Source organism: Centroberyx affinis, unplaced genomic scaffold (genome assembly GCF_046629955.1).
Source record: "Centroberyx affinis isolate AG114_WGS23_722 - 3 ecotype Tasmania unplaced genomic scaffold, CSIRO-AGI_Caff_v1 ptg002483l_1, whole genome shotgun sequence".
NCBI classification, from domain to species: Eukaryota; Metazoa; Chordata; class Actinopteri; order Beryciformes; family Berycidae; genus Centroberyx; species Centroberyx affinis.
In genome coordinates, this window is record NW_027280713.1 from 600,754 (window position 1) to 624,201 (window position 23,448).

General features: G+C 41.1%; 2 protein-coding genes across 2 annotated transcripts; one reads left to right on the plus strand and one right to left on the minus strand.

The window, feature by feature from the left end:
- Positions 1–17,666: 17,666 nt before the first annotated feature.
- LOC139656486 (growth arrest and DNA damage-inducible protein GADD45 gamma-like) lies at positions 17,667–18,317 on the minus strand. The gene is made up of 3 exons (XM_071534085.1): positions 18,211–18,317; positions 17,896–18,103; positions 17,667–17,780 (listed from the first exon to the last, which is right to left on the minus strand). The coding sequence occupies exons 1-3, from the start codon at positions 18,309–18,311 to the stop codon at positions 17,667–17,669; spliced, it is 423 nt and encodes a 140-aa protein (XP_071390186.1). The 5' UTR covers positions 18,312–18,317.
- A 3,194-nt stretch (positions 18,318–21,511) lies between these two features.
- On the plus strand, positions 21,512–22,256 carry LOC139656485 (growth arrest and DNA damage-inducible protein GADD45 gamma-like). The gene is made up of 3 exons (XM_071534084.1): positions 21,512–21,705; positions 21,820–22,027; positions 22,143–22,256. Exons 1-3 carry the CDS (start codon positions 21,563–21,565, stop codon positions 22,254–22,256), a joined length of 465 nt encoding a protein of 154 aa, XP_071390185.1. The 5' UTR covers positions 21,512–21,562.
- The last annotated feature ends 1,192 nt before the right edge of the window (positions 22,257–23,448 follow it).

Here is a 23,448-nt window from a genome sequence, read left to right on the forward strand (position 1 = left end):
CAGCTGCGTAACTTTGCAGAGGTAATGACACACACACACAGAAAAAGATGTTTACTGCACTGCTGTCATTTCAACTCAACATACCTGTATGAATGATGATCTCTAATTCTGTGTCACACTATAATAAGAGAGACAGAGAACAGATATGCTGCACTATATATGGCAAAAGCAACATATATTTCCTGCTTTGAATCAAGTGAAACCAACCATGTACCTCCAAAAAGTACGTTTTTCAGAAAGGAAGAAAAGTATGTTTAATTTTTCATTGAGACCCATGTATTTGTGTAATTATTCAATGGGGTTTCAAAGGGGTTTCAAAGGCCTAAGGGTCATAGAACTTGCTCAACACATAAATAACGATGCAAATTTCCAATTCAAGTATGAAAAAAAGGAACTCCTTGGTTGCATTTACGTGTTTTTTCCCGACCGCAGCGGCCCATTTCCTCCTTTAAAATGGGTAAACCCTAAGCTGAAACGCAGACTAACCCGCCCGTCTCAGTGCCTGTGCCTTGGGTCTGGCGATCCTGTCCTGATTGATTCTCTAATAAGGAATGAACAGCGGTCCCTGGTACTTTGGGTAATTGTCATATTTGTCACCCTCAGAGGCGAGCTGAGCCGGTGAGTGTGAGCAGCTTCTGTGATCTAATTGGACAGAGTTATCAGACGCCGAGCAGCAGCGGAGCGGCACGCGGCGAGCGGTGATCCATATCCTGCTCCCAACGAGAATGAGGAGTCGTTAGAGAGACAGAGAGACATTAGGTGCATCACACACATGCATCAATTCACACACACACACACACATCCAGTGTATCATGTTGACTTCACTGCCAATATAGCTGCTGAGATTGATGACCAAGGCCGGGTTATGGTTCTTCAACTTTACATTATGGATGTCTCCATATCTGCATATTCTTCTTTTCATGATGTTACGAGGCTTAGTTTAGGTATGTTAACACAGTTGGCCATTACACTGTAAAAACGCACATAAACACATAAGATCTGCAGAAAGAGAGAGAGAGAGAGAGAGAGAGAGAGAGAGAGAGAACAGTGGATAAAAAGTGAAAGAAAGAAACAGGGAGAGAGAGCAAGAAAGAGAGATTTTCTTCTACGCTCCTTCACAACATGCAGGAGACGGAGGAGGCTACCTTGTTTGAGAGATCGTGATGAAAGAGTTGAGCTAATGTGCGTGTGTCTTCTGGAATAATTTATGACCCCCTGCAGCTGTGCAAATACCAGTGTTGAGCAACATTCCTCACTGCAAATGATGGGCTGCGTTTCAGTATTATAATGACAGATCATCGTTGGATAATTCATCTGAGGGCCTTAAAATATGCAATGACTTTGCAGTTGCTTGGAATACATTTATCACCGCTTTCATTGAATTGCCCAGAAAAGCACAGCATATCAACAATGGGGTGATATAAAGTTATGGACACATTTTTTTGTGTTTGTTTTTGTTGTTGCAAAAGTTTCTCTACAGTCTTTGAGAAGGCAGAGATATGATATACAGTAGGAAAACAACATGGAGAAAGAGAGAAATCACAAATCACAAATTCCCTGAGGTGAAGGTCCAGGTTTTCTGTTTTGACCTCTGACATCACAGATGATGAGCTGGGGAAAAATGAAAAAAAATGTTCCAAAACATTATAAATTCATTCTGAAAAAAAGAAAAAAACATATTTCCCTGAAGTTTACCATTCCAGTCTGTAAAACTGTTATTATTTTGTCAACATGGGACTCCCGGAGCCCACCACATCCTTTATAAACAACTGTGATTTTCTTTCAATTTTTTTTGCTATCCATCATCGATATAAGAGTAGCTGTCACTGTTCTTTCAAATGGCAAGTATCTTATTTTGGAACAGACTTCTTCAAAGGTCACAACGCTTCGGTGGAGAGCGGACATACTTCCCAAATGATTATCCCGATGACTCATGCTGTACTTTCTAATAAGGAGAGATATCTATCAAGCAACCACTACCTCCTCTCCTTTTGTATGGGTAAAAGTCTGTGTATACATGTATGTGTATCACAGAAGGATATGCATATATGGATATAAATACAAATTCTTGTGTAATGCGATGATTGAAATGCAAATTTATTTATTTATTTATTTTTTTTGCTGAAATCAAATCAGCCTCCAACGGCTGTGGCTCTTTCAATCAGTCAGTCTGCTTGGTGTTCTGACCTCTGCAGAGTCTCAGCACTGCTCTAGGACAAAAACAGCTCATCAGCAAACACATCAAAGTTTATTTACTCCGGCTAACCTAGTCAGCACCGTCTTCATATAGCAGATGAAGCCTGGTCCTTTGATATCCATTACCGTATTATTCGCCGGTAATATCTCCGCCAACATTATGACTGTAATTATGACTGTCATTCAAGCTGGGCTTTTACCATAATTGAGTCATAAGAAATTAGCATAAAGGCTAATTTGTTTGATTATGCGTGAATTTAGGGAATTATACAGCTAAATGATGACGGCTATGTGGCAGGTTAAAAATGAGGTGTGGGGAAATTGTTTAAGGAATTCAACAGAAGTGCAATGATGCAGCTAGTGTTCATTATGTGCTTGTGTCTATCACGCCCGCATATCACTGTTGTCCTGCAGAAACCTTGTAACTCCAGTCTTAGTGATTTCCATGTTTTGGCTTCAGATAAAGGATTACATGAGAAAACTGTACCACCTTTGGTCTTATGAAACCCTTTCAAAACCCACTGGATAAACTAAAAAATCAACCTGAAAATTAGGCAGTTTTTCTTTGTCACTGAAAAGTTGGCATTTTGGAGATACAAGGTTTTCACTGGATATCAATGAATATAGATCATGAATAATTAATATGAACTTTTTAGAAATGTTATTTAACCAGGTAAGTCCCATTGGAATTTAAAAATCTCTTTTTCAAGGGAGATGTAGCCAGTAACAGCACGGAAAGTTACAGACAGGACAACACATAACAAAAATAAAGATACAGTAAATATAACAAATATAACAAAGTATAAAATAGCATATACAGTATAAAGTAGTGAACAGAAAAGAGAGAGAAAGAGAAATGAGGATAGGACAGAGAGGGAGAGAAAGATAAATGGAAGGAAAGAGAGAAGATGGTGGGTGTTGGAGTACAACGACATGGCATGGGCAATGAGAATTACAGATAGATTCATCTGACAATTACTTAAAACTCATTAAGAGTCACCAGTTCCTTTAATTTCCAGTCTTTCTGTGGGGCGTTCCATGCAGCGGAGGCATAAATCATGAAGGCTTTCTTCCCAAAAAACTGTTCAGGCTCTAGGGCCAGTCAGCAAAAATGAATCGTGGGACCTCGGACTATAATGAGCTTCACTTTCCTGACTAATACAGACACACAAGAAGCTTTCCAAGTGTGGCCTCATAAATAAAGGCAGAGCAGTGACTAAGCCTGCGTACGTGGACTGAGACTGCCAACCAGCCCTATAGCATATAGCTCTGTGTTCATCTATTACATTACAGATTTGCAATGTTTTTACGGGTTACTGTGGATCTCAGGAAGAATTGCTGTTACCTTGGTTTAATAGTCCTGGATTCATGATTTTACAGAGTCCAAGCAGCAAGGCTTCTCTCTTTTTTTTTCTCATCTTCCTGGATCTATCTGCTGCTTTTGTAGTTTTTATTTTTAGATATTTTTCAAATTTCTTTCGATTTTAGTTTTTGTTAGTTTTTTTTAAATTATTATTTATTTATTTATTTTTACAAATGTTAAGTTAGTTTTTATTTTAGTTTAATTCTAGTATTTTTCAGGTGATATCCTTTATATTTTCTTTATTCTCCTTGAACTAAGGAATAGTGTAAAAGCAACTTACTACATTACTGTTATCATGCTAATAGTTACTTATTTCAAGAAATTACTAGTTAATTCCTGATAATTTCTCTGTAATTACACAGTTGTTACCCTATAATTTGTGTAGCCTACTGTAATGTAAAGTGCTACCTAAATTCTTTTAAACATTTATTTACATTCATTTTTCACTTAGCATTAAAATAGCAAAAATATCTTTGCCCCAAGTACTCAAAAATTGTTTGTATTTTTATTTCAATTTTCCAAATTTCAGTTTTTTAACACTTAGTTTTCGTCTTAGTTTTGTTTGTTTTTGTTAGTTTTATTTGTTTGTTTACTATAATAACCTTGGTCTGCACTTACCAGATCTTGTGGAGGTGAACTGGAGCATCTTCAGTGAACACCCTGCCCACTACTGTTCCTGTGCCAGCCTGTCATTGATCTACCCACTCTCAACTCTTTTCTCTATACAGACTCCGGTGGAATAACCTTCCCACTGCAGTCAGAACAGCAGCTATACTCCCCATCTTTGGTCGGAGGCTGAAAACCCGAAGCTCAGTAGCTCATATGTCACCTCGTCCTCGCTGAATAATTTCCCCTCTCCTCTAATCACTCTAATTGCTCTCAGAAATCCTTTGTATCTTTATGCTTAGCTTTTAGTCTATTTATTTTCTCAGCATTTCGCTCTTGCATGTTCCATCTACGGCCACAGCCACATTATAACTAATAGTAAGGAGGAGTATTGCACAATACAGCACTCCTTACTGTTGGATCCTTGTAATTTTGGTGATTTGATCTCATTTACTGATGTGCTATTTGTAAATTGCTCTGGATAAGAGCACCAGCTAAATGCTTAAAATGTAATATGCATGTAAATTGCAATGACTAATGGGGATCCAAATAATAAACAGTAAACACACACACACACACACACACACACATACACACACACACACACACACACCTTAGATATCCAAAACTGACCTTGTTAATATCCTCAAACTGAGGTTAACCTGCTAGAGAGAAGTAATGCAACATGACTGACGGAAGCTAAACCACATGTGAGTCTTTTATAAATCAAGTCACAAGTCACAAGACTTCTCTAAATAAAGATGTGTCGCTATCAACATATATATTTGTTGTGACAAATGTTGTGGCAAAACACATTTAATGTTACTTCTCACCACAGCATGTGCTAATAACAGGCATGTTTTGTCAGAATAGAATAGAATAGAATAGAATAGAATAGAATAGAAGGCAGTGAATGGGGTGTGACGTGAGTTCTCTCAAAACCTTTATTTCAGGTTTGTGGCAGTAGCGGACAGTATGAAACTGGTTTTGAATTGGTTAAAACCTTTCATCAAACAAATGTGCAAACTAAGAGATGATGAACCCAGAGGTACGCTGTCATGTGATGTCACTGAAATCCATTTGTATTCGAAAAGCATTATGGGAGCTATACGGTGTGGATTGATAGTTTAAGTTAAATGTTCAATAATACAACTTTCACATTCCCTTTGTAATTACATGCTGCTCAATAAGAACACACTTCCTTTGTAGAAAATTATATTCATCACACCATGTTGAAGTTTCATAGCGTTCAAGTATAGATGAGTGAAGCGCTTCACAGCAGCTGGCTAACCCAAATTTAGCTTTTGAAAACCATGGAAACATGGTAATTGCACTGGGATCAAAGTGCAATTCCTGGTGGAGACTTATTAAAGACAGTAGAAATTAAATTAGTTAAGTTTGTGAGGGATGAAAGACTTCTTGAATACGTTTTTTCGTGGTTCAGAACATTCTGTTAACACAGCTTATCGAATTCATTAAATTTTTTTCATGATTGTTTTAATTATATTTTCACAGAAAGAGTTTTGACGTGCAAAACTCTTATCACAAAATTTAAAAAAATTAAATCCCTTATTTAATGCAAAATAAAAACATCTTTGTCAACTGAGGTATAGTACATCAGCCAAAGGTTTTCCTAGAATCAGAATATTGGATATGTTCCTTGCTGAAATTCAGTCATTATTGCGTTTAAAAATGAAATTATTCAAAACAGAGAATGCAATGGTCATTTCCTATCATTTGTGTTATCCAAATGGCAATGAACAAAAGATTTTCAACCTCAACTGTAGAGAAGAATTTGAAATTAGATACAGTAAGCAGTCTCTGTGATATTCTAGATTCTATTTATTTACATATATTTACTGCATATAATATGTATAAAGATATTCTGCAAGGCAAAATTAATGTCCGTCATGATGCAAGAAGAACACAAGAAAGAAGATGGCATATGTCCAAAAACACAAACGTCTATGCAGAAAAAGATGAAACACATTCAGTCATTGTACCTTATGGCATCAATGTACTGTTCTGCATACGCAAGATGTAATATATTTTTAAAAGTTGTGTTTTTATGCAAGATACCAAACGCCAAACCATCAGATATTTTGGTTACAATACTGAAATTTCTGATAATAACTGAAGACGAACAAATACAGCAATGCTGTACAAGATTCACTGAAAATGTGCACATACAAATAATGTACAGTATTATGATCATTTCTATGGCAGCACAATACTGCCAGGTGTCCACAAAACTGAAACTCAATACATTGCAATATTTTACAGTAACCAATGGACCGTGACCTCGGCCATGACCCCATCCACAACCTCGACATTCAATACCAGATGAATTGGCTCCATGTTGGAACAGGCATACAGGTTTTTCCAGCAGCCCTTTATGTAGCGGTGAAGTAATTAGCAATTGTGTCGCAGTGCTATTAACCCAGGCAGTGTTGTTGCAAGTAATGACACACGATCGAAAATAAATGTTGAATTGATTTAGGCTCTGCATGTCCAGTAATAAGCATTTGAACATTATACTAACATGAGGTGGGCTTATTGTTAGAAATGAGCTATTGATTTAGTGTTGTGCTCTTTGGCTGTAGAATAGTATTTTGTGCCTCAAGGTAAACCTTATGCAGGTCGGTTTGCTTTTTGTTATGAGTTGTGCACTTTGATGTTTTGTGTATTAAGATACAAATTTTGCGACTCTGTTTGGCTCTTCATTTTTAAGGTTTTGCACAACGATACTCTGTTGTAAAAACTGAGCCAAAGCATCGTAAAAAAAAAATGCAAAAAGGATGATATAAACTCAAATGTATCAAAATTACATGCAATAATATAAGTTGCTCTGTGATGAAAGGTAACACAATGTCTACTGTCCCAAACTAGACAAATGCATGCCTTGAAAATGACACACCTTTTCTCAGAGGTTACTTGTCTGGAAGCAACCCAGTCCGGTCCCTTGAGTTTGTGTTTTTGGCTGCACGGAGACTTTGTGTCCTGTGCAATACAGTGATACTCTGGAGTCAGTCAAGCGCAGGAATCCAATTTGCTGTGTGGAAGTATTAGACTCCTGTGTTAATTTCTTTCTGAAATGACTTCCAGTTGGTTCTGTATGCACACTGGGGCAGAGAGAGAGAGAGAGAGAGAGAAAGAGAGAGAGAACGAGAGAGAGAGAGAGAGAAAGAAAGAGAGAGAACAGAGTAAGGTAAAACGGGACAAAGAGACAGAGGGGGAGACAGACAGAAAGACAAAGAGCTTCCGAGAGACAAACAGCAATAGACGGAGAGGAAGAGCGAGGGAGTAGTAGAGGAATGGTAAAGGGAGAGTCAGAGAAAGAGACAAAAAGGCAGAGAGACAGAAAGATCAGGCCAGTTTGGAACGGAGTGCTTGGCTGTGTGCCGTTGGTCAGAGGTCCAGGGTGAAATAAATGTCTCAGAGAGAGCAGTGATGCAGATCCAGCCGACCGCAGCCTCCCCACCACTGACTTTCCACTTTGTTTTGTTCTCCCTCCTCTGACAGCTTTCCTACGTACGAAGTCCAAAACTTTCAGCGCATAAATTAGATATATGGATATGAATGAGAACCAAATAAAACAATTGGAACTAGAATCTGGATGTGAATCAGAATCACTTTAATCTCAAAGACAGACAGACAGACAGACAGACAGACAGACAGACAGACAGACAGACAGACAGATAGATAGATAGATAGATAGATAGATAGATGTACACATTTCTAAGATTACAAACATTTGTTCACTGCAAATTTAGTAAATAATGAAAATGTGCTTCACTGTTGCATTACTAACGATCTCTCGCTGCTTCCCAAAATCACTAAACTGGACGGCAGAGCTGCGTGAGCCGTCCCACACAAAATGTTTCGACGCATGATCATGATGACACACACACTGATGTAACATGCTTTTATTTTTTGTCTCTAAGTGCACGTGAATTGTTCTAGCGATAAACCCATGGACCGAATCTCCAAGAATGTCTGACAGGGAAAGAAAAGGAATGAGTCAACAGTAGCTCACTCCGAACTGTGTTTCTCTAGTCTAGCAAAACGTGGCTATTAGTCAGTGGAGGGTCACACTAGTCTGACACGGGTGTATTGTCAAACTCTCACTCATCTCTCATGTCCCCGGTGTAATGGACTGTACATGAACCTAAGTGCGTACAGGGGATCCTAAACATTTCAATAGTCTATAGTTGTCAGCGTATACTTCTCTTGGCTGCAGGGATTGCAAATCTTTCAGAAGGTAACATGGATGAATCTCCTGCGGTCTCGAACACAGACCTCCGACCACACACAGCTCCTGTATTGACTCAGTAAACACTCGGCCTCACTGTGAAGCTGAAAGCCTTGGAGAGCCTGTTTCTTCCTTGTCTCCCCCCATTGTGGGTGGTCTGTCTTTTTAGGACACAGGAAGACTCAGGTTTGACCAACTCCTGTCAAATATGTGTTGAGCATGTCTGATGCTGCTGATGAGCTGCTGACATGAGCGACGAAGCTTCTTCTCACATTGGTGTTTGTGATTCCAACATCTGTTGATCCATCCATCCATCCATCCATCCATCCATCCATCCATCCATCCTTCCATCCTTCCATCCATCCATCCATTCATTTTTGAACCACACAGTGTATCTGTGTGTCTTGGACAGTCTAAGCATGCATAATTGGATCTCAAACAAACCAAAGGAAATTGAATAGTTTAGAAACATAGTTTTTGAGGGTAATGCGCTGTCATCTGTGTTAAACTGAATAAAGCTGTTTTTCTTATTTGAATTGAATAAACAGCCATTATGAGTTATTTATTTTATGAGTTTCATAACGCTTGGACCCATGACACTTGTAATTTCAACCATCAGTTGAGTTCAGGGTGTGCAGGCAGAGCTTGTACTGATGCAGGAGTGACTCCTCACCACTAGGTGGGGTTGTTGCTCTGTGATCAGCAGGCTGATATAGGAACAGCAGAGGATGATGCTGGAGGGGATAAGGAACATTTCAAATTGTAGTGTCATGATGAAACCACTGGATGGCACAATACACACACGTACAAGACGAAGTGCCCAGGCAGGAGCAGCATACAGTATGTTCATTCATTTAACTGGATGTTGTGATCTCTGATAGGAAATACCCAGTGGTGGAAAAAGTACTCAAATCCTTTAGCAAATGTACCAAAACCATAATGGAAAAATACTCCAGTAAAAGTCCTGCATTCAAAATTTGAGTAAAAGTATATACTGTATGTATTAGCATTAAAATGTACCTTTAGTAAAAGTTAGTAAAAAAGTGAAGGTACTCCTGAAGAATGGTTCCTTTCAGAGTGTTAAATTATTGATGCATTAAGCTGTAATAAGTACTTTAATGTTGTAGGAGGTCCAGGTGGCGCTATTGTGTCTAACTACGCCATATACTGTACAATAACAATAACAATGCAACATATTTTATTAGTTTATCATTTGTTTTGCTTGTAAAACTTTATTCTGCAAAGTTACTAGTAACCCCAGCCGTCAGATAAATGTAGTGGAGTAAAAAGTACAGTATTTCCATCTGAAATGTAGTCGAGTAAAAGTATACAGTTGCACAAAATGGAAATACTCAAGTGCCAGTACCTCAAAATTGTACTCAAGTACAGTTGTTGAGTAAATGTACTATTTTATGTTAAATCTCTGGGACAATCCAAATCATGGACAGGTTTGGTCCTATTTGCTCCTTTATTTAGAAAAATATGTACACAAACATTCAATACAGCCTCAAAATCAGTTGAGTGTATTTAGGACAGTGAATTCATGCAGTGAAAGTAGTGTGTATGAAAAGATTTAATATCACACTGGATGGTGATGTTTACATCAATACTGATGTTGTGGAAACTGGGTATCTGAAGGGGGAGCAGCCAGAATACGTCCTCTATTGATCTACACAGAAAAACACAGGAGTTTTGCTGTGAGGTATCCACCACGTAAAAAAAAAAAAATGACACCCATTACTAACCCTAACCCTTACAAAAAATATTGATATCGTCAAATTATAACAACTTATTGTACCTTGATTCATAGGCCTTGGATTACAAAATGATAACACTTTTACAGAGTGGTTCTTCTATATTACATTGAAATACGCCATTTTGGAAAAGAGCACATACACAGATAACAGCAAAACATAAACAGGGAAGATGAAATAATTTTTAACACAACTTAGTTTAACTTTCTTCCCCAGCACTAATCAATCAGTCACACAGGGGGAAGCGCTGCATCCTACACCACTAAAACAACAAATTGCCCACCTACCTGAGGCACATCTACAGCTAATTGAGACTGGCTTTATTACCCACAATACCACAACAACCTATCAGAGACTAGAGATTTGTTGTAGTTGGGTAGAGCCGGGCGCTGTCCGGGCTGCTATTGGCTGAAGCTGGATTTTAGTGCTAACGGCAATAGTGGTTCCTGAGCAGATGATCTGCCGGCGTCCATATGGCAGACCTCTGGGAGTCCTTTGTGCTGTGACTGATGGACTCACATTAATGGCTGTCAACTTTAAAGGCTTCCTTCTCCACTTTAAAGGGCCGGGTCTCCTGGAGCTCCCCCACCCTCCACTCTGCTGCTGCTGCTGCTGCTGATCTTCTGGATGAATGGGGAGCCAGCTCCACATTGATCTGGCAAAGTGTGCCTTTCGTTTTGTATACAAACCCCCCCCTCCACTTACCCCTCCCAAACCACACAGTCCCCTCCATCAGTGCACCCACCACCCTTTCTCTGTCCTGCCCCTCCCTAACCCCCCCCCCTCCCCAACCCTGCAGCCTGCACACTCCCTGCTCCAGACTTTGTGTTGGTGAAAAGGACCGTCTCAAATGTCCTGTGCAGCCCTAGCAGCTGCTCCTGGACCTTGCCATTCTTACAGACAAAGGGAAAATAGGGGTGAGGTCTCGGTGCACCTTTGTGAAGGGCCCCTCCTGCCCCCCCCTCCTCCCTCTGTGCCCATTGATGAGGGTGTAAAAGTGGTAGCTGTAGCTTTTGTCTGAGTTTTGTTTTGGCGAGGGTGTGCGGTGGGGCCACAATACAAGCACATTTAGCCATCTGATCTGTTTCTAGAGCATATATGCACACATGCATGTATATACACATATGCACACACCACACGCACGCACATACACATATATACACGCACGCACACACACAAACACACACACACAAACACATGCACACTACTCTGGCAGAGCTTGCTGACACAGACAGCATTCAGAGCACAGCTGGCTAGCACAACCTCTTTAGGCCAACACGTCCTATCCAGTACTACTACCCCCCCCCCCCCCCCTCCACACAAACACACACACACACACACACACACACACACACAGTATCGCTGTTGTGTCTGTGAGTCTACTCGGGGAACCCTTCAGGGCCTCAGCATTGTACGGAGAAGCAGTATTTTGGCAACAGTTGGCAGCATGTGTCAGCACTATAGACCGTTTGGTTCCACCACTAGTCATTACAAAGCTGCAATTGTGAATGCATGCATAAATACACATACAAATACACTGCTATCATATTTATGCATCTACACTCCCAAGATGTTTCTTTTTAAAGTTGAAGTGTCAGAGAAACAAATGCACAGCTAGCAGCTACTTTCACTGTTCTCATTGGTGTCTGTGTTTGCAGAATGTAGTATTTTGGAAACATGTAGGCTACAAAAGTCTGTGTTTATAATGAAGTATTCAGAATTATACATGTAAGATAGCTATATTACCTGAATGATGAGTGATACCAAAATGATAAAGAATCATCTAGGCCATGCCAGATAAAGTTTTGATCATCACATAAATGTTTTGAATTCTGAAATGTAAATGCTTAAAAATCCATATGTAAGAGGTAAAATAATATTCAAAACTAAACTCTTTCTTCAATTACACATTCAGATGATAGCAATACTGCCTGAACATAAGCTGAAAATAAACTAAAAATAACAAACCCATATCACAGAGGTTCGTAATCGTGTCTGCAATAGAACATGCATTTCAGGAGAGAATAGCCTTAGGGGCTTCCAATATGTTAATCTAATTAGTGATTAGATTAATCACGAGTTGAAATGAGCCTGTCTGATAAAGATCAGAAATAGAAATTAGCATGAACAGCTGATGATTGAGGGAATGGGGGACATATGTGCAAGGGGAGAGATTTGTGACTGTGTGTGTGTGTGTGGGTGTGTGTGTGTGTGTGTGTGAGTGTGTGTTTGTGTACACACATGCCTTTGTATGAGCACAGATTTATCAGTTAGGCCCTGACCCCGAGCACACAGTGACCTGGAGCAGACCAACAGCAGGGTTATGGTAATGATGGGGAAGATATTAGCATAGTTATCAGACTAGGAGAAACCATGGAAGCAGACTAGAGGGGCCAGCTGACACCAGCATCCCTACAAACTTAAGGCACCTACTGGTGTTCAAACTGATGCTTTACGGTTTTACAGAAACACAATTTCATTGCATCTTGTTGTGACTTTTTATGCCATACGATAATGTCAACTATGTCAACAAATTACTAATCAACTAGGCTGTTAGACAACTTTTAATCTAATGTCTCTTTTAATGTAAACATGTGGGTAAAAATCTTTCTGGCTTTATTGTCCTTTTTTGCTTTGTATACACTACTCGGAAGAAAACTATCAGAAAGGACATGTTAGTAACCATCATAGAAAAACCGTGATACCCTAGAGGACATTATTTACTGTGATTATGGGCATGATAGTGATGCATCTATGTACCTTGCCACATCACTGTCATACCCATAATCACAGTATAAAAACATAATGTCTGGTATTATTTCTATTTTTAACCCAAGCTACAATGTTGCAGAGTAGCAAGGCACAGTGAAGAAACATAAAATAAGTAGTCAAAGCTTATAGAGAGTGATTCATGATCACCAGGGTATGAAAAGTGAGCCATTTAGTGTCCATTTCACCTCGCTAATCAAATCATTTGATCAAGTGCGTCACTAAAAATAGAAACACAACAGACTGTACAAGACCTGCTCTAGATGAAGGGGCTGTGGAGGGGATTCCGATGCCTGTGTCCTAGGAAACGTGGTCAACCAAAACACCAATCAAATTGAACAGCCCCCCCCCCTCTCTCTCTCACACACACACACACACACACACACACACACACACACGCACGCGCATGCATGTATACACACCCAACATCCAACTCATCAGTACCATCTGCTGTAGCTCTAGGGGCTGCCTCAGCTCACCAATAGAGAGAATAGAGTGGATGGAGGGGGGAGTTCGGGGGGGGTTGAGTTGTGTTGAAAGGACACTTGAGAAGGGCCATGTGGCTGGAACAGAGCCCTTGTAAAATGGGTTGAGGCAGGGGGCATCCGGGGTTGGCTGGGGTGAGGGGTTGGAGGGTTCAGGCGATGGAATATTGTGACACGGGGCAATTAAAGAGCCGCCCTGCACTGATGTCCATTAGGCATGCACACGCACAGATCCACACACGTGCAGCATGCTGTTATATGTATCTTGCATGGGTTAAAGCTTGCATATACCGACGACACACGACACATATGCATATGGATGCATGCACACAAACACACTCTTGCAGATACATGCACATGCACTCATCAAGAATTGGATTTCAGAGCAACTTTTAAGAACAAAGACAGGGAGATGTCTTATTCATGTAGGACTCCTCAGCAGTGCATGTACATCCTCATATCTGCACACCAGCCTCAGGGCTTGTACCACTGTACATGCATTCAATTTCACTCACTTGACTCCCACTGTGTCTGTGCAAATGAATGCAGGTATAAACCGTTCTAGCCCTTCTACAGACTAAATAGTAAATATGATGGGGCCTTTGTTGCCCTGGGCCATGGGCTTTGACATGCCCTGTCTGAGGAGCTTGGGCTGCTAAAATTCTGGTAAAGTCTTTTAAATCACTTCGTAATGCACATTTTTACAGAGAACATTTGCTCATACCTTTTTATTCCTGTTGTAGTTGCTAATTTTATTTCTCATTGACCCATTGTTTTATTTCAATCCGGAAATTGTATTGTTTATCTTATTTATTCTTGTTTCATTGCCAGTAAAGCACATTGTAACTCCACTTTAAAATGTTCTATACACATATTGTTACTATCATGTTATTATAAGTGAATGCGGCTTGCTCCTGCAGAGACTCTCATTGTGTTGTCACTTCAATGGAGAGGTAGTGGTGGCTGGGATGAGGTGGGGCGGGATGGAGGGGGTTGTTGGTAGTCAGGATTTGGTTCTGAATGGATGAATGAGAGCTGGCTTGTGCCAGGCACAGGGCCTTCCTCCTCCTCTCTCCACCTACTCCTCCCTCTCTGCCTCGCTCCTCTTGTCCATGTCATTATATGGGACAGCAGATGGAGTGAGTGCAGGGTTGGTTGCCGGGGAGATTTTAAGGGTTGGCTGCCTGTTTCAACTGGCCTGTGGTTTACGTCTGACATAGTATGAGGCTTTTGATACAGAGTGTATGTGTGTGTTTGTGTTGTTGTCATTTGTGTGTATGACACAGTAAATAATAATGCTGGTTCATGTTCACCCACTGGGACAGTGATCAAAACACACCTTTCTGGGGTAAAAGGCTTAGTCATACGACAGGACCATATCAGTGTGTGTGTGTGTGTGTGTGTGTGTGTGTATGGAGGGGGTGTGCTGAAAGGAGGGGGTCAGTGTCGGGGCATGGGGGCTGGAGCAGCTGTTGACTGCTACATCAGTCCACAATGGTTAGCAGTGACATGCAACATGCTTGGTCAGAGTGAGTGAGGAGTTTGACTGCAAAGACACAAAGGCCACTTAAAAGTTCTGAATCTCAAATGAGAAATTGTTATTCACAAACAACGTGTGCCAGGAGCAAAAGAGCACATTCATTAGGCTGGATCTTCATTTTGTTGATTTTGTTGCTTGGCTTTACAATAAGGACAGGATCATAATACTACTACTGCTGCTACTGCTACTACTTAAAGTTAGTTTGCTGTTTTTGTCTTTGCCCGCTGGATCACCACAACCACTATCCATTTCACCGTACACTAACACATTGCTCACTCCTTTCTGTATTTAAAGCACTTGTATATAGGACTGCAGAGCAATCAATACAATCACCATTTTACACATAGTTCAATTGGGTTTCTTCTTTGACATGCAGAAACACATAATGCAGTGTCAGCCAGGTATCGGTGGAACAGGAAGGGGCTCCAGGGAGGATGGGGATTGAACTGATATGTTTTGTTTACACTATGGTCTCTCATTTTTCTGTCATATAATGAGGATTTCTGAATCTGAAACTGCCAGAATATGCACCCGATGTTCACTCTGATGGTCAGCGTCACTTTACTTGTCCAGGAAAGAATCGCTGAGCCTACATGTGCATTTTAAGCAATGCTCTGCTTCACATTCATACAGTTGCACATATTCACACATGGGAGCTGCCCGATACAACCAATCTTCTCTTGTTGATCACTGAGAGGTTCCAACGGAGCAGCTGAAGGGTCAAGTGCCTTGCTCAAGGGCATGTCAACGGTTGCTGTTGAGAGAGGGAAAAGCATTCTCATCCACTTTCCTCATCCAGGTTTTTCTAGTCGGTCCAGGGATTCGATCCAGAACCCGTTGATTCAGCAAAGGCAATTAAAGTTGTCTGTTATTTGTTGCAGGGTAAATTTCACATAGATTATATATAACTGCGTCAAATATGACCCATTAAGATGACATGATGTATTTCTTTGGAATATTTGGAATACTCTTTAAAGCCTTATTTTCTGGTATCTAATTTCTGGTATTAGTATGTTTAGGTATTATTTCCTCTGGTGTATTGAAGATAATACAAATAACTAGTTAATTGTAGTCAACTCTAAACCAGGACCAGTCAATTTGATGTTTACATGAGAAGCCAAGTGGGGTTGATTTAAAAGCAAGGAAAGCAAGAGGCAGCAGACTTGCCAAAGCATCTCAAAGGACCACACTGGTAAATTACTTGATCTATATGGATCATACATGAAACAGACATCTAAGTTCTAAGAATATTTACCATACAACAAATTTAGGAATTTAGCTTTACAACAGAAGGAGCTGATAGTTAAGACAGCTATTGTTCTTGTATTAATGTTATCACACTTTGAACTACTTTTCAACACTTGCCTTCAAATGAAATAACATAATTGTCTAAATTTTCTGAGCTACAAATAAAACGCATCACTTGTAATACCTTTCTGGGTAATGCTCACCATGGGTGGCAACAACTGTATTGGTTTGTCACTTTTATAGAAAGCAATATACTACTGAATAGTCCCAAGTCAAAAGTGTGGCCAGAGTTAAACAGATTTAAGAAAATCTACAGATTCACATGTTGTCTGCTGTTTTGACTAGCTTGATATGAGTTGCAGGCTGACTTCAACTGTGTGCAGACTCAAAATTAATAGTAAAGGAACATTCAGTCAGTATCTCACTTTTAAAGAAGCAAAAATAGGATTGAGGATGTCAAGTCAGAGAACTACACAGACAGTCAGCATACTGTTAGAAGATAAAGGCTAGATGAGGATTGATTTGTGCTACAGACAAAATTCAACTGTGGTGAAACCTCAGATGTAAAAGTACAAAGAACATTCAGAGAGCAATATTGAATTCAAATGTTTTATTTGTAGGCTTTCATCATACAAAAGAACAGATATGCAGTGATCCACTCATTTGTTTTGCCATAAATATAGCTGAAGTGAAACCTTCAGGAAGTACTACATGTTCTTTTTTTTTCTTTTTTAAATTTTCTTTCCATATTTGTTTCATAATAACTAATGTTGTATGGAAACATTTACACAATTGTTAATTTTTTTTTAAAATTTGCTGTCAGTTCTAAAGTGAAACCTTTAGCGAATAGCTTCTTTTCAATATTTTTTTTTAAATTTTTTCTCATTGTTACATTTCTAAAGTGAAACCTTTAGAGAATATTCAATAGTTTTTAAAATATTTTTTTGTCATTGTTAAATTTCTAAAGTGAAACCTTTAGAGAATTAAGACAATTCTGGAAAGTGGGAAACATATCCGCTGATTGCAACTGTTGTCATGTTGCTCAGCAAGAGGACATTTTAAAAAGTCCCTTTTTAAGAATGCCTCTTTCTCAGCACCGCTTCTTCTCCTGCTGCGCGTGCTTCAAGGTGCGACATTTTGCTCTGTGGACCACAGGACGCAGAATTCGCTTCTCCTTTCTCTCCAAACCTCATCCGCACAAAGAATGAGGGTCGATGTGTCGCTCTTGTGGCATACCTGACCTCATTCACATAAAGAATGAGAGTCATCTTGGCATGGACGGGACAAGAAGCGACGGTCACGGGGGCCCCTCGGGCCGGCGCCGTGCTGCCTGGACGGAATCCTCCTCAGGAGTATCCAGGGATGAGTAGAAACAGTGTCATCCTGTTCAGAGGATGAGTATTTCCGTAGAAGAAGGTTTACAGCATCTCAGAAGAGAGGAGTAAAGTCCAGATCAACGCTCAGGGAGGGTGATCTCAGGAACCCAGTCGTTCAGACTGCGGCTCTCCTCACAGAACAGGTGCAGCTTCTCCAGAGCGGGGTCCTCCCAGGAACCATCAGCTGGGTTCTGTAGAAACAAGCAGGAAGGGCCTTTAGTCACAAGCAAACCAAACACTTTCTGCTCACATGGTCTTGTAAAATGTTTTGGTAGGATAGAGGCTGACTGGATCTGCTCTACATACCGTGATGAGGACGCAGTGGGCATCTTCAAGCTGCTCAGCCTTGTCACCGACAATCTCAGCCAGGCGCTGCATGTCGCTCACTCTGACGATGCTGATGTCGTTGTCAAAGCAGAAGGACTGGATGAGGGTGAAGTGGATCTGCAGAGCGATGTCACACTCAAACTCCTCATCCACGGCCAGGACGCAGAAAGACACACTATCCGGATCACTGTGGACAGAAAAGTGTCTGTTAGCTGCTGCTCACATACAGTGATCAAGTAGGCTATTCAGAGAGCATGTCACTGAAGTCATTTTTCATGAAGATGTATTACTTACTCAGTCATTATTTTGGCACTCTCATAGACTCCAACAGTAAGGCGTTCCTCGCTCTGAGCAGAGCGCAGAGCTTCTTTCAGAGATTTGCCAGGAGACTGCATCTTGAAGTTAGTTCAAAGTCTGGGATCTGAGCTTCAGCAGGTGTGGATAGAAATCCAAGAGAAGAGTGTTTGTGCTGGTTCTAAGAACTTGCCAGTATTTATATTGGAGAGCCGGCACACGCGCGCTCTGTGATTGGCTGTTTGCGGACAATGCCTGTGAGACCACCCCTCATGGGCGCGTGCCTATAGAGAAAAGTTGGAAAGGTGGGGGGCAGTTTTGATTGAATGGATCAAATGCAAAACTCTCTGACCTTTATCTGATGCCGTCAATTTACAGGAATAATTAAACCGCACATAAAGCCTAGACTCGTGTCCTCAAAGTTGTGGTGGATTTGGAATGCAATCACTGGCAAATAATTTCCCTCGAAACTGTTGAAGCCTATACCTCGTATGAAATTTTGCAGAGCGGTCACTTGCCAAATTGTATCCCGTTACAAGGGCGTAGAAATCCCAGAACCAAACGGTCAAAAATGATAAAGTTATGCACCAATAAAGGCTCGAAAATTCTGCACCCTAATCGGTGAGTCATTGCTATTATAATAAAACTGTTTTTTTTTCCGTTATCATGGTACGGTATGCACGATTTTAATTTCACTGTATATCAGGTTGACTTTCAACTTATTACCAATTTCACTGGATACGCTGTTTTTGTGGATCAGATTAGACAGTGGCACGCGCCGCTGCTTTGCATGCGTAAAGCAAGGCCTCACTTGAGGCGCGTGGCATCTGGAGATGCCTGCATGCTTTATCTCTATACTGCATCACTCTCCATAGCAACCAGAAGATACCATCTGTCCGTGGGGGAAGGTGAAGGGTCGATAATGGAAACTGCTGCACAATAAGTCAGCACCTGCTGTGCGTAATGGCCGCAAGCGATGCAGCTATTCAATCCACTGCAAATATGATTTTATTTATCTAAGTTTAGCAGGCTCCCGACGCAGACCTTTACTAAAATTACACTCATGTTCGACTTGATTGATCCCTGTTTTACTGCTTAAATAGATTGCTTTGGTCACGAAAAACATGTATGCTATAAATAGTTTTCTCTGTATCTACTAGAGCGCTCGCTTATCTTCCCTCTCCCCAAGTGTTTAGTTGGTAAGACAGTCATGTTTGGACACACGGCAAGCCATACATTAAGAAACTTTGAGTTATTATGCAGCTTTAGATAATTTGCATCTGCACAAAGAGGCTTATGGCTTTCCTCAATTGCCGTAGGTCACCAGAGAGGGGCCTGGCCACCAACACCTGTCGCGCACTGCTGGGAGGGGCCCCGTCCGGCAGATGTGCTTCAGCAACAATAGGTCGGTATCGATTTGCACGCGCCAGCCCTGTTGCCATGCAAGCTGATCCTTCCTAAAATAGCCCAGTGTCTGAGCCCCTATCAGCTGGATCAAACTTTGGTCCAAAGCCTCTTGGCCAGCTGATATGCTGCTCCAATATTTGTAAACTTTGCAGCATGCAGACCGACATTCAAAGTTGAGATCACTGTGCCGCGTCAGCGTTGCACAAGGAGCGATAGCCCAAAAATAAACAACTGACAGCTATTCTGCTATTCTGCCTCTTGTGCTTCTGCAGTGAGTTCCAGATAAGGGATTCGTGTTGTATAACAAAACACATTTTCAGCATTCTTACAACTGTTTACAACTCAAACTGAACGAGATTTTATCTGTCATTACAAGTCTGCAGCCCTATGTGTGGCATGTTTTTTAGATAACACATATACTGTGATACTTAGTCATGAGTTTAGACCATAAGCTGTCTTCTTTCGCATTTAAATTGAATCAAAACACAGACAACAGGCCAGCGAGTGCAGAGACTTGTAGACAAAGGAGCGGCGCGCCCTACGGTCGGGGTTGACCTGGGTTAGGGGAGGGGGTCCTCATAGCGACAGTTCTCCATCTGCCGCTCTGCTATCCACAGAACAATGGTGCTGAATCAATCACCGCCAACCTGTGTCGCCCACACAACCTCCCTACTCCAACCCCCTTTATTTACGCAGCAGTAGCAGCACGCCAGACCTGATGCAAGATGTCTCTTTAGTTATTATGCACCTTACTAATCAAATGGGCCTAAGTTGTATAGACAGAAACTGCCCAATCAGTTGAACAGTCAAAATGAATGCGAAATTGAGCCGTGCGTAAAAGTTGTGCGTATTGCACGGTCACAACCACGAAAATGAATGATAGAAAGATAGCCTCGTGTTATATCGTGTTAAATTTGTACTTTTACTCGAAATCATGAAAATAGAATAGGCCTATAGAAGTAGTGAATCTTACACATTTAACACCAAACCAAATAAGTGACTTTTTGGAAACTTGGAAAAATAGTTTTGCCTGTATAAAATTCCGTCCATGTGGCCCCTGTTCCCTAGAGTAAATAAATAAAAACCAAGCAAGGGTTTTTGGACAGCTGATGGCCACGTGGTACACATGGGCCAGCAGTGCAGATTGTGCGGCACGCACAGCGTTCTGGCACGCGCTAGTCATTTGCATTTGTATGGGGGCCATGATAATAGAGGCTTCTGCGCGCACAATGGGGCCGTTTTAGCCAGCCTCTAGTCCTACAGATGGCATCATCCACCTGCCCTTTCTCTGTCTCGGGTAGGGGACTGGGGGGTTGGGACGCCTTCTGCACACTTTCTCCATGTTACTGTTTAAACACTCACTTTCACCAAAAACTAGATTGCATTTTTTTAGTTTTCATTATGCATGGTTTATATTTTATAATTGATAAATTCTTGAAGCTCCTGCAGGGGCTACACATAGTCTATATCTAAGTGAACATTTGTCTTTGCCATTCCGAAAATGACAAGATGGCTGTAAAGTCTGTAATCTACTAAAACTTCTAAAACTCTAAGTTTAATTACTGCTGAACATAAACATATGCAATTTGAATCTTTTGCTGTGCTTTTCCTAAGTTGCAGATGACAACAACAGAACAACAGAGTAGTGAAACTTTTGAAATGAAATTATTTTTAGTTAAAGCGCACACCTAAGCCTGGCTCAGAGGGAGAACGTGGCTCGATGACCCCTATCAATCTGCCACGAGCCGGAGTGTGACAATAGCATTATCATACCAATACACCATTCAGCTCAGCCAATCAGAGCGCAGCGCTTTCACTGGGCCGCACGAGCTGGAGAGTATAAAAAGGGGACGCTCCACGTTTGAAGGCACTCTGCTTTTCGGATTTACTCTCCGACAACACAAACTCTCTAAAGCTCCCTTGCGGAATATCTTAGCTCATCATCATGACTCTTGAGGAAGTTCTTATCCAGAAACCCGCCGAGAGGGTCCAGTCCACCGGCAAAGCCCTGGAAGAGGTCCTGATCTCCGCTAAAGACAACGACTGCCTCACCGTCGGCGTCTACGAGTCCGCTAAAGTTATGAATCTGTAAGTATGAGCCTCTCAGCTGCTGATATCTACTGCATTTCCATCTATCATACTGGTTAATTTGGATCATTCTGAATGTGTGCTAACGGAGTTTTTTTTTTATTGTCTCCACAGTGATCCGGATAGTGTTTCTTTCTGCGTCCTGGCCGTGGATGAGGAGTTTGAGTGTGACATCGCTCTGCAGATCCACTTCACCCTCATCCAGTCCTTCTGCTTTGACAACGACATCAGCATCGTCAGAGTGAGCGACATGCAGCGCCTGGCTGAGATTGTCGGTGACAAGACTGAGCAGCTTGAAGATGCCCACTGCGTCCTCATCACGGTATGTAGAGCAGATCCAGTCAGCCTCTATCCTACCAAAACATTTTACAAGACCATGTGAGCAGAAAGTGTTTGGTTTGCTTGTGACTAAAGGCCCTTCCTGCTTGTTTCTACAGAACCCAGCTGATGGTTCCTGGGAGGACCCCGCTCTGGAGAAGCTGCACCTGTTCTGTGAGGAGAGCCGCAGTCTGAACGACTGGGTTCCTGAGATCACCCTCCCTGAGCGCTGATCTGGACTTTACTCCTCTCTTCTGAGATGCTGTAAACCTTCTTCTACGGAAATACTCATCCTCTGAACAGGATGACACTGTTTCTACTCATCCCTGGATACTCCTGAGGAGGATTCCGTCCAGGCAGCACGGCGCCGGCCCGAGGGGCCCCCGTGACCGTCGCTTCTTGTCCCGTCCATGCCAAGATGACTCTCATTCTTTATGTGAATGAGGTCAGGTATGCCACAAGAGCGACACATCGACCCTCATTCTTTGTGCGGATGAGGTTTGGAGAGAAAGGAGAAGCGAATTCTGCGTCCTGTGGTCCACAGAGCAAAATGTCGCACCTTGAAGCACGCGCAGCAGGAGAAGAAGCGGTGCTGAGAAAGAGGCATTCTTAAAAAGGGACTTTTTAAAATGTCCTCTTGCTGAGCAACATGACAACAGTTGCAATCAGCGGATATGTTTCCCACTTTCCAGAATTGTCTTAATTCTCTAAAGGTTTCACTTTAGAAATTTAACGATGACAAAAAAATATTTAAAAAAACTATTGGAAAAAAAATTCTCTAAAGGTTTCACTTTAGAAATGTAACAATGAGAAAAATAATAATAATAATATTGAAAAGAGACTGTTCTCTAAAGGTTTCACTTTAGACATGTAATAATGACTAAATACTATTAATACTAACTTAATGTTGAAAATTGTAAAAAAAAAAAATCAGTTGTAATGCTCCAAAGGTTCAACTTTAGAACATTTCATTATGTACTGAAAAAAAAAAAAAAAAGCTAACAAGATATCAGCTCATAGCCTCCCTCTAAAGATTTGATTTTAGAGGTTTTGCTTGTGTTGGAACAATGTTGGAAAGATTATAAGTTACTAATTTATAACTTTCTAAAGGTTTCACTTTAGAACTGTTGGAAATCGTATAATATTTCAATAAAACAAAAAAAAGAATATATATTGGTGTTGTGTGTTTTCACTTATAGAGTTCTGCAAAGTTTGGACTGGACTGGCTTTGGCTGGAACTAGGGCATGTTGGTGTGTGCGTGTGTGTGTGTGTGTGTGTGTGTGTGCGCGCGTGCGTGTTTGGCGGAGTTTGGGGGGGTGGGGAGGGTATGAAACTAACAAAAGTTTAAAACTCGGCAAATTTGCATAGAAGGCGCTAAGGTCTGTCATCTGGTCGCTGTTGTCCCTGCAGTAAAACTCCGGTCC

Coding starts and splice junctions, on each gene's coding strand:
- LOC139656485 (XM_071534084.1), top strand. CDS start 21,563: ATGACTCTTGAGGAAGTTCTTATCCAGAAACCCGCCGAGAGGGTCCAG. Junction 21,706..21,819: donor TCCGCTAAAGTTATGAATCT/GTAAGTATGAGC, acceptor TTGTCTCCACAG/TGATCCGGATAGTGTTTCTT. Junction 22,028..22,142: donor CCCACTGCGTCCTCATCACG/GTATGTAGAGCA, acceptor TTGTTTCTACAG/AACCCAGCTGATGGTTCCTG.
- LOC139656486 (XM_071534085.1), bottom strand. CDS start 18,311: ATGCAGTCTCCTGGCAAATCTCTGAAAGAAGCTCTGCGCTCTGCTCAG. Junction 18,104..18,210: donor AGTGCCAAAATAATGACTGA/GTAAGTAATACA, acceptor TTCTGTCCACAG/TGATCCGGATAGTGTGTCTT. Junction 17,781..17,895: donor CCCACTGCGTCCTCATCACG/GTATGTAGAGCA, acceptor TTGTTTCTACAG/AACCCAGCTGATGGTTCCTG.